Source organism: Durio zibethinus, chromosome 5 (genome assembly GCF_047325235.1).
Source record: "Durio zibethinus cultivar Kanyao isolate XHJ-2024 chromosome 5, ASM4732523v1, whole genome shotgun sequence".
Lineage (NCBI taxonomy): Eukaryota > Viridiplantae > Streptophyta > Magnoliopsida > Malvales > Malvaceae > Durio > Durio zibethinus.
In genome coordinates this window covers 22298231-22309573 of record NC_143166.1, presented here as the reverse complement: position 1 = coordinate 22309573, position 11343 = coordinate 22298231, and the positions used below count along the sequence as shown (strand labels likewise).

Sequence of the window (11343 nt, the reverse complement as noted above, 5' to 3'; positions counted from 1 at the left end):
ATACCCTTGGATTCATTTTAACCATAAGTATAAAAGGAACTCAAGTATAAATAGGAGAGCCTCACTCTCATTTGTATGTAAGTAACAAGTGATAACAAGAAAGAGAAGCAAGAGTGTGAGACTTAGGGATTTAGGCCTTGAGAGCTTTTACAGAGAACACATAGGGCCTATGTTCCAAGAGCAAGTGTAGCTACGCCATCAAGTAAATAAACTACTCTTACCTTAACCATTTTTTTTTCTAGATTTCTCTTAAACTCCTAGGAGGTTAGTCGAGTTCTAGCACAAGTGCATGACACAAAGAGTTAGTTAAAGGCTGACTTAGGCATGCGGATGGTAGTTTCCTACCTAAGGTCACATGGTAGCTAAGCTTAAGCTCTTAGCCTATGACAATTGGTATCAGAGACAGTTCTAACTAAAGTTGGTACAAGCTTGTTCTGATCGAGGTGGGATCAGAACCTTCATTAGGACTGTAGTTGGTGTCAATTTCATTGCACAAGTAACTTACATGTTAGTGTGACAGTTGTGTTATTATCTTATAATGGAGAGTATTGTAGGGGTAATTGCTAGTTGTCAGTGTCAAGAAGGCGGCACAAAGATGCTTGAGTACTCTTAAGGAAATTATGGGAAAATCTTTAGTTTAAGCTTCGTGATTATGGTGTGCTTACTAAAGCATGGCCAGCAACCCTCAAGTAGTGCGCACAGTGATGTGCAAGAAGGTTTCCCACCTACGAGCAAAGGGGAAAGAGATAGTTTGAAGGATCTATTATCATCTATGGACTTTCAGTTGACAAAATATGAGTTAGCGATGGGAGATTTAAGGGATTAGCTTGAGGACACCATGGATCACATCAAATAGTTGGACTTAGTATAGGAGGAGCTCAAAGAAGAGATGCATAGTGCCTTGACCTAAGAGATAGAAGTGTTCATGCAGCACAATAAAGGTGTAGAAGCTCTAGTGGTAGCCTTATGAGAAGAACTAGAGTTTCTTAGGCAAGAGTTTGCCACATTTCAAGTTGCCATGGTTGAAAATGGGGTTTAGCACCTAGGGTAAAGGTGCCCAAGCCAAAGCCATTCATGAGAAGTTGCTTAGCCAAAGAAGTCAACAACTTCATGTGTTCTTGAAGTAATACTTCCAAGTGGTTAGTATAGCGAGGGAAGCCAAGGTAAGCATCACTGCCATGTATTTAACTGATGTGGCCCTATTATGGTGGCATCGAAGGTACGATGGCATGTAGTGAGGGGAGATTGCAATCACCACATGGGATCAACTTGTTAAGGAACTAACAATACATTTTAAGCCATAGTACATGGAAGAAAAAGCTTAGGCAAAGCTTTACCGACTCACTCAAAAGGAAAAAGTGCGAGACTATTTTTAGGAATTCTCAGAATTGTAGCTTATGGTTCCCAACATGGGTGAGCAAGAATCCTTGTTCTACTTCTTCGACGAGTTAAAGTCGTGGGCAAAAATTAAGTTAAAGCGGTGTAGGGTCTAAGATTTAAGTCAAACAATTATAGTTGTCGAATCATTGGTCGAGTATGAGTGCACCAAGTCTCCCAAGCCTAGTGATAGGGACTTGAGTAGGGGAGACAAGAATAACCACTCTTCATCAAAAGATAAGGCTAAGGAGAAGCTTGGGCATCACAAGTCAAGGGCCAAGAAGCTTGACAAGGACAGAGATAAAAAGTACATTGCCTTTAGCAACTTTTTATGTTTGGGATCACATAGGCCCAGAGATTGCCCATAATAGAAAAAGTTTGTAGTTGTAAAGACTTCTGAGGAGTCTAATGGCATGAATAGTGGTAAGCATCAGCACCTTGAAGACTTTACAAGAACAATGAGGCTAGGTGCAATTTAATTGACCCAATAGGAGTGGACCTCTCAAGCTCTTGATGAAGGTGATAATGTCATGGCTATGAAGAGCCATTAGTCAAGCTAATAGGATTAGTAGAGTGTGCTTACAGTGAGCTACCTGCCAAACTAGAGAGATCAGCCAAATCTTTCTCATCATAGTGCATAGTGGGTGACTCTTAGGAGGAAGTCAGTTCAATGAGAGATGCATTAGCATCAAGGCAAGAGAAAGGGATAATCAAGATCAAGTGCCAAAGACCATCAGGATAAAAACTAAACATTGATCTAGCATTCACACGTAATGAAGAATTGACATTCCCTTAGCAATAAGAGCATTACTAGAATGAGTGAGGGAGAATGTCACGGATCATGCACAAGTCTGAGACCAAAGAGGTCATGTGATAAGACTTGCTCGAGATGGTATAAGCAACAAATCGAAAAGAATCAAAATTAAAGCCCTAAAGGCACATACTTTACCTAAGTGTATGGGCCAAGACTAAGGCTGGAGTGTAAGAGTACACTTAAGGTGAGCTGCATGGTGCTAAAGATAATGACTGCTCATTGGAAGGTTCTAGAATGCCCCAAGATATGGTATGGGTAGTTAAGCCCAAAAAAGCTTAAAACCACCTAGAGACAAGCTAAGTGCATAGGCATGGAAAGGCCTAGAGAAGCCTGGAAATAGGCCAAGTGCATGAGCACAAAAGGGTCTAAAGAAGTCAAAATGTAGGCCAAGTGTGCAAACATCAAAGGTTCTAAAAAGGCCAAGAATGGGCACAGTGTCAGGCACTAAAGCACCCAACAAGGGAGTGTCTAGAAGGGCCTAACTGCAGCCAAAGTGGCACTTAGGTAGTCAAGGCTCTAGAACCCACTAGGTGTGAGCACTTAACAAAATTGCTCGGACACTTCCAGACCCGAGGCCTGACTGGGAGCCTAAAACTAATAGAAATCTAGAGACGTTTTAATCGACCCTGTTGGAGCCTGGGCACCCTAGAACTATCCAAAAGGCCTATAATGGGCATGCACTTGGATTCATTTTAACCACAAGTACCAAGAGGGCTCAAGTATAAATAGGAAAGCTTCCCCTAAATTTGTATTGTTGTAACAGCATTGGGAATTGCTAGATGAATTTAGAAAACAAAAGATGGAGTCACCACTAATCCTTTTCTGGCTAGGTGTGATTGGCCATCTATTAAAGCTTATCTTCTTAATAAAATTTTAAAACTAATTAAAATTTTATTAAAAAGAAAATTTTTTAGGTTTGTTTAAACAGTTTGGGTTTGGGAGTTGGTTATGCGAGGGGAAGAATTAGGAATCCCACAGTGCCTGTTTAAAGTGATACCAATTAATTATGCATTATCTTTTAATATTGACAAAAATGGTCTTAATTTTGGTTTTTAAAAATTAATTTTCCTAATTTCTTTGAAAACATATTTTTAAATTTTAGTAAGCTTGGAAAATAAATAAGAACCTTATATTGAAAATTTCCTAAAACTATTCCAATACTCTGACAATACTAAAAGGAACCATTTCACCTAAGAAATTTTTAAGAATCATTACTCAAATTTCTCAAAAATCTTATCTTCATTGATTCATATTTATTTCTAATGTTTATTGTTGAAAAAGATAAAATATGATATCTATAATTTTAAAAACAAGGAGTATTTCTAAAACTCATATTTCTATGCCTTTTATAAAACAAAACGGAAACTCTTTATCAAAAATTAATCTAAATGTTCCAATACATTGACGGTATTTTAGATAAATTTTCTTACCTAAAGATTCCTAAAAAATCTTTACTTGGATTTTTTTGGGATCTCATATTCGGAGATCTTTCGTCTTTCTTAATTATTAAAAGTCATGTAATAGTATAATTATCTATAAATATATTTATTTTCAAAAAACACACTTATTTATTAAGACAAACTATTCAAATTAAGAAAAATAATTAAGAAATGAAAACTTTTTGTATTGAAATGAAACTTCTAAAATACTTAGGCAGCTTTTAAAAGACTTTTCTCACCTAGGAAATTATCAGGAATCACTATGCGGACTTATCGGAGTCCCATCATTGAAAATTTTCATTTCTCAACTTTATTATTAATATTATTATCTATAAACAAATTTATTTCCAAAAGTATATATTTTCATATAAAAAATACTCAAATTAAGAATAATGATCAAACATAAATCTTTCATATTGAAAAGAAACTTTCAAATATTCCAATACTTTGGTAATTTTTAGAAGACTTTTCTCACCTAGGGAATTCTTGGGGATCATTGCTCAGATTTCCTAAGGTCCCATCATTAGAAATTTTTATTTCTCAATTTTATTATTAAAATATGCATGCTTTTATAAATATGTATATTTTTTGTATCTTTACGACAATTGTTCAAATTAATTAAAAAATATCTATATAGAAAAGAGTTTCTAAATATTCCAATACTTTGGTGACTTTTAGAAATCTTTTCTCACCTAAGAAATTCTCAGGAATCACTACTCAGACTTCCTGAGGTCCCATCATCGAAAATTTCATTTACATTTAAAACTATGTAATGCAAATAATCAAGTAGAATATGCATATGAAATATATATTGATTATGCTTTAATCTCTTTACTTATTTTCCGATTATCACTAAAAAAATGAGAGGAACAAAGCAAATAAATTTTTTTGAAAATTTTCCTAGATATCATGATACTTTGGCAATATTTTATAAAAAATTTCTCACCTAGGAATTTCTCAAGAATCTCTACTCGGACTTCCTTAAAATCCCATTCTCAAAAATTTCATTCACTTTTTCCTTTTTTACTTAATTAGTATTCTTATTGTAATTTTTAGTTATAATTAAAATTTGTTGATCACAATATCACATATTATTCTCAATGTACAATAATTTTAGAAAAATAGATAAACATAATTTTTTTTGTATTAAATATTTTCCTATATAACTCCTTTACTTTGATAGTATTTTTAGAAAAATATTTTCACTAGAGACTTTAAAGAATCACTACTCAGAATTCCTTAATATCTCATCATCGGATAAAAATTTCCTTTATCCTTATTATCTTTTAAATTCCATGAACAACCATTAAGCAATAAGCATGAAAATCTAGCATTTTCCTTCATCCATAAGTACATTTTAATCAGCAACTATGGGCCCTCAAGAACAAACAAAAAATGGAAGGCAACTTACTACAAAAACTGAACAAAATGACATGGAAACAGCCCACCCCAAAATTGTACATTCATATAGGAGATAAAAGGAAAGTAAATGAAATGCAAGTGATGAAAAGGAAAGGTCCTAAATTATCATGAAACCATAGTAATAACATGCAACTAAATTAAAATAACAAGAAAATTGTAACCAAAACAAGCTCAATAAATAATATAAACGAGGGCTAGGCAGAAAATAAAAGCAAGTAGAATAGTTAAATGGCAAAGAAAAAAAATCAAACATTCAATAGTCAAGCTATTTTGATGCCTAATGATGAACAAAAATCTATCCAACAATCAAAAGCCATACTTCTTAGCAAGAGACAAGCTGAAAGCAAAGTAATTTAAACTTGGAAAAATTTAAAAAAAAAAAACTAAGCTTAACCAAAAACAGGAAATTTCATTAATTAAGATATAGTAAACAAAGCTTAAATGAAGAACAAAATGCAAGTGCTAGGAAAATAAAATAAGGCTGGAATTAAAAGTAATAAAATGAAGGAGAAAACAACTACAATGGAGCTAAGAAATGAAAGCAAGGTCAACAAGAATGTTGCCTGCTATGGTGTCATTTACACAGAAGAATAAAAACTACAAAGATGAAAAATTACCACAAGTTTCAACTTTACCATTTTTTGTGGACCCTTCTTTTTTTCTTCTTACGTCTTCCCTTTTCTCTCCACTAGCCTTTTTCTTCTTCTTTAGCAGACTTCTCCCTAGCTATTCAGCAAACTCGTCTTTTATCCTCTTTTTTTTTCTCTTTCATCCTTTATTTGACTTTCTTTATTTTTTTTAGCAACCTCTTTCCCTCTTCTTTTTTTATGTGTTTGGCTCTTTCTTTTTGTCTTCCAACTCCTCTTCCCTTCTTTTACCAAGCTCCTTCTAGCCTTCAAGAATTAGCCCTCTAAAAAAATCTCATATATTAATTATAAACCCTTGGGTGAGATCTCATTTTAAGGTCAAAGTTTCTCTTTTTTTCTTTTCAAGGAACCACCTTTGGCCATTGCATTAATTTCAATAAAAGATTCAATGGTTCATATTATTCACTACAAAGGTTGGATTTTTTATATCCTCTAAACCCATGAAAAGACCATTTTACCCCTAATGCAAAGTTTTTGGTATTTTGGCCATTTTCTTAGAAATCAATGTTCCTAGGCCCATTTTTGAGATTTTAAAGCACCAAAAATCATGAAATATTATTAAATTGATATCTGAAACGTTTCATGAAAATTCAAGCTTGGGAAGGTCAAATTATGAAAATACCCCTATAGAAGTATTTTAGTAATTTCATATTTTTTGAAATACTGCTATGATTTTAAATACATCAAAAATCATCAAATATTATAAAACTAAGATCTAAATAGTTTCATGAAAATCCAAGCTCGGAAAGGCCAAATTGCAAAAATACCTAAAGGTATTTTGGTAATTTCACACTTCCTTGGGTACTACTATAATTTCAAATGCACTGAAAATCATGAAGTATTATGAAATTAAGATTTAAAAAAGTTCATGAAAATTCAAGCTCGAAAAAGCCAAATTACGAAAATACCTTTATATGGGTATTTTGGTAATTTCACATTTCCCTAGTACAATAAAAACTTTTAGTGTTTTAAAAGTCACCAATTTGATTTTAAACCACATTGATTCCAATTAGGCTGTGAACTTTATTTAAACTCCGTTTTATTCATTTTGATCAAGTTTTATGCAATTTTGACTAGAATTGACTTTAGGGTTTACTTGTTTTATTTTTCATACATCTACGTGAAAAGGTATCATCCACATAAATATCATATGAAAGAGTTTGATAGTAATCATATGGGTTTCCTTTTTCTTTGTTTATTATAGGCCAAATATCAATGCATTTTATGGGCTCTTAAAGGGCCTTTTTACAAGCTTTAAATGGGCTCTATTCAACCATATTAAAATGTTTCGGACAAAATTTGATGTCTACAACTACCCTTCTTTGCATATTTTTTAGAGTTAGAAATAATGCAAAAACATTGACAACAATTTTAACTGGATGATGATTTAAAAAAGTTTTTTTATTATTTTTTGTTTTTTTTTTGTGAATTAATAAACTTGATTGTTTGTAAACAAATTTAAATGAAAACTCAATAAAATTTGGAAATAAAACAAGAGTTCATGCCCAGAGGTATTACAAATTTTGAAATTAAAATAGATTTAGCTCAAAACACTTACAAATCTTGCTTGGAGGACTTACAAATTATGCCTAGAGGTCTTAAAATTCTTTGAATGCTCCTCGTAATAGAGGTATTGAAACTTTAAAATTTTTAAATGTTTTGCACGAAGGTCTAGAAAATTATTCCTAGAGGTCTTACAAATCTTAAAAATCTTTGAATCCTCCTCGTAAAAGAGGTGTTGAAACTTTAAAAATTTAAAATATTTTACCCAGAGGTCTTGGAAATTATGCTCAGAGGTCTTGGAGATTATGCCTAGAAGTCTTACAAATCTCAAAAATCTTTTAATGCTCCTCGTAATAGAGGCATTGAAACTTAAAAAATTTAAAATGTTTTGCCTAAAGATTTTAGAGATTATGCCCTGAGGCCTTACAAGTCACAAAAATCTTTGAATGCTCCTCATAATAAAGGCATTGAAAGTTTAAAAATTTAAAATGTTTTATCTAGAGGTCTTAGAGATTATGTCCAGAGGTCTTACAAATCTTAAAAATCTTTGAATGCTCATTTAATAGAGGCATTAAAACTTTAAAAATTTATAAATGGCTTCCTCCCAAATAGAGGTTTTTAAACTCTAAAAGTCTTGTTTGAAAATGGCCCCAAATCTTGTTTGAAAATGGTTTCCCTTAAATAGATGCTTTGAAACTTTAAAATCTTGTTTTACTTTTCTCTCTCGTTCTCTTTCATTTTGAAACTAGTTTGGAAATGACTCATGATGTTATGGCTCAAGGGTTTCATTAGTTGTGATTGTTTCAAAATCATTCTTCATATTAGTTTTTTATTTGAATGATTCTTCCTAAAAAAAAATAAAGTTCAAAATTTTCTAAAGAATATATTAAACGTGATTCATGAATGTAGTACATGTAATGAAAGTATTATTAGAAACCAATATGATGCAACCAAACTATGGTAACAAGGTTCCTTAAGTCAATCCTTCCTTTGTTTTTATTTTTTATTTTTTACTTTGTCTTTTTTCTTGTTTCTTTTTCTAAACAATCGATCTCAATCCTGGTTTGCATATTCTAAAAGTTGCTTTCTTGTGAACTATGACAATATTTTGTTGATATCCTTATCCAACATTACTTCCAACAAGTTTTAACTTTGAATTAATGAATTTGAAAATAGATGCTTTTCCAAATCTTCTCTCTTTTTTTGTGTTTTGTTTTTTTTTGCTTTTTGTTTTTGTTTTTTTTTTTGTGTTGACTTTGTTATCCTTGATTTTCACAAAATAATGTAAAACCTTTTATGAAAATTATTAATCATTTATCATATTCCAAATTTCATGAATAATGTAACAAATTAGTGTTTCCTCTATTTGAGAGAATGAAAATTGTCAAAAAGCAAGGTAGATTAGAGAAAGGTGAATATTTTTTAAGGAAGGTACAAGGATGTATCTACCGAGAAGCTTGAACAAGAGAATTGTATTTAAACAGTGAATATTCAAACAGTCATGAATAATATTCCAAAATTTTTCCTTTTAAAAACCCATTCTATTAATGCACTTGATCATTCCAAGTTCGTTGTATTAGACCTTGCCCCTTTGCACTTAGATATTTCTTTTGCATTTAAGCCACATTTTCTAGTTTTCAACTTAGATCCTTCCTTTTGACACAATTGTCCTTTTTGGGTTTTTAGTTATGAGTCTTCTTTCATTTTTTGATTCTTTTTTTTTCTTTTTTTTATTTTTTTCTTTCTTATTAGGCAAAGTTTTTTTATAGCATCTGAATTTATTAGGTTTGGCAAGTCATCCCCATCTATCTCTGCCAAGATCAGTGCTCCCTCTAAAAAAACCTTTTTGACTACATATGGACCTTTCCAATTAGGTACCCATTTTCCTCGATTATCATGTCGATTCAGAAGAATTTTCATTAAAACCAATTCTCCCTCACAAAAATGCCTAAATCAAGGTCTATTGTCATGTGCTCGAATCATTCTTTTTTGGAACAACTAACCATGGTAAAGAGCTATGAGCCTTTTCTCTTTAATTAGGTTTAGTTGTTCATAATGATTTCGAACCCATTCTACTTCTTCTAAATTCATTTCCATCAAGATCCTTAAAGAAGGAATCTCTACCTTGATTGGCAACATAGCTTTTATCCCATATACGAGTAAAAAAAAAAGTGGTCCCAGTAGATGTGCGCACTAATTTCCTATAAGCAAGTAGTGTGAAAGGCAACTTTTCATGCCAGTCCATATAACTATTAGTCATTTTTCCTATTATCCTCTTAATAGTTTTACTGGTAGCTTCTATTGCTCCATTCATCTTTAGGTGGTATGGAGCTAAATTGTGGTGCTTTCATTCTAAACTGAACACATACATCCATTAACATCTTGTTATTCAAATTGTGAGCATTATAAAAAATTATCTTTTCTAGAAGGCCATATTGATATATTATCTCCCTTTCTATAAACTTGCTTACTCCTACCTTTGTCACATTAGCATAAGAAGTTGCTTCAACTCATTTTGTGAAATAGTTACTCATTACAAAGATGAATCAATGTCCATTTGAAGCTTCTGGAGTCATGGTCCAATTACATCCATCCCTCACATAGAGAATGACCAAGGAGGCATAAAAACATGTAAAGGAATTAAAGGAGCATGAATTTTATCTATATAAATCTAGCATTTAAGGCATTTTCTGGCATAGTTGATACAATCACTCTCTATTTAACCAATAATAACCTACCCTCATGATTTTTATAACTATCATGTGGCCATTTACATGTACTCTATAAGTTCTTTCATGCACTTCTTGTAATATTTTCTTAGCCTCAATAGCATTCATGCATCTTAATAACATTTGATCTCAACTTTTCTTGTACAAAATTTCTCCGTAAAAAAAAATCCCATAGCCAATCTCTTGATAATTTGTTTGTCATTTTCTAACACTTGTTTTGGGTATTGTTGGTACTCGACATATTGCATGATGTCATAGTACTAAGGCAGACCATCAATCTCTTCTTCAATAGTTGAATAATATGCTAATGATCCTTACATAGTTATTTGGATAGGTTGGATTTCAATCTTATCACTCACTTTAAAATTGTAGCTAATATAGCTAGATCATCAGTCGTTTGATTATTTTTCAAGGTACATCACAGAATTGAACCTTTTCAAACTTTTTGATCAATTCTACTTCATACTTTTGGTATCATAATCTCTTGTTTCCCATTCACCACATAGTTGATAGATTACCAAGGTTGAGTCTCCATAGGCTTCCAAAACTCCAATTTTCCTTACAATGGCCATTTGTAGGCCCATTATGCATGCTTCATATTCTACCACATTGTTGGTGCAATTAAAATCCAACCTTGTAGTGTTTGGATAATAATTTCCACCAAGGGATATCAAAATTACTCTAATCTCATGCCTTAAAGCATTCGAGGCTCCATCAAAAAACATTTTCCATGGCTTTTCGATTGGCTCCTTTTTCTCCTCTCGGGATATGGTCATTAAATCTTTGTCAAGAAAGTCTAATTTCATAAGCTCATAATAATCAGTTGCACGCTCTACAAGGAATTTAGCTATCACACTTCTTTTGATCACTTTTTGTGACGCATGTACAATATCATATTTAGAGAGCATGACATGCCATTTTGCTAACCTTTCTAATAATGATGGTTTTTCAAATATATACTTGAGAGGATCCAACCTTGTTATTAACCAAGTAGTATGGTATAACACAATTTGCTTGAGTCTGTGGGCTATCTAAGGTAATTCGTAGCACATTTTTTCCAATTGGGAATATTTAGACTTATATTCAGTGAACTTTTTACTTAAGTAATAGACAGCTTGCTCTTTCTTACCCGCTACATCTTGTTGCCCCAACACACATCCCATAGAACGATCATACACCGTGAGATATAAAATCATTGTTTTCCCCACAATAGCTAGTACTAATATTGAAAGATTTGATAGGTACTCTTTAATCTTTTCAAAGGCATATTAACATTCCTCATCCCATGTTCTGGTATTATGTTTTTAAAGTAACTTGAAAATTTGATCACATTTAGAAGTAAATTGAGAAATAAAATGGGAAATGTAATTTAGCTTTTCTAGAAAATCCGTTCTTTTGGTTATGTGGGGGAG

At 32.2% G+C, this 11343-nt stretch overlaps 1 protein-coding gene across 1 annotated transcript; it reads right to left on the bottom strand.

Moving 5' to 3' along the window:
* Window positions 1-10386: 10386 nt before the first annotated feature.
* Window positions 10387-11127, bottom strand: LOC111281569 (uncharacterized). The gene is made up of 2 exons (XM_022869288.1): window positions 11044-11127; window positions 10387-10962 (listed from the first exon to the last, which is right to left on the bottom strand). The coding sequence occupies exons 1-2, from the start codon at window positions 11125-11127 to the stop codon at window positions 10387-10389; spliced, it is 660 nt and encodes a 219-aa protein (XP_022725023.1).
* Between the last annotated feature and the right edge of the window lie 216 nt (window positions 11128-11343).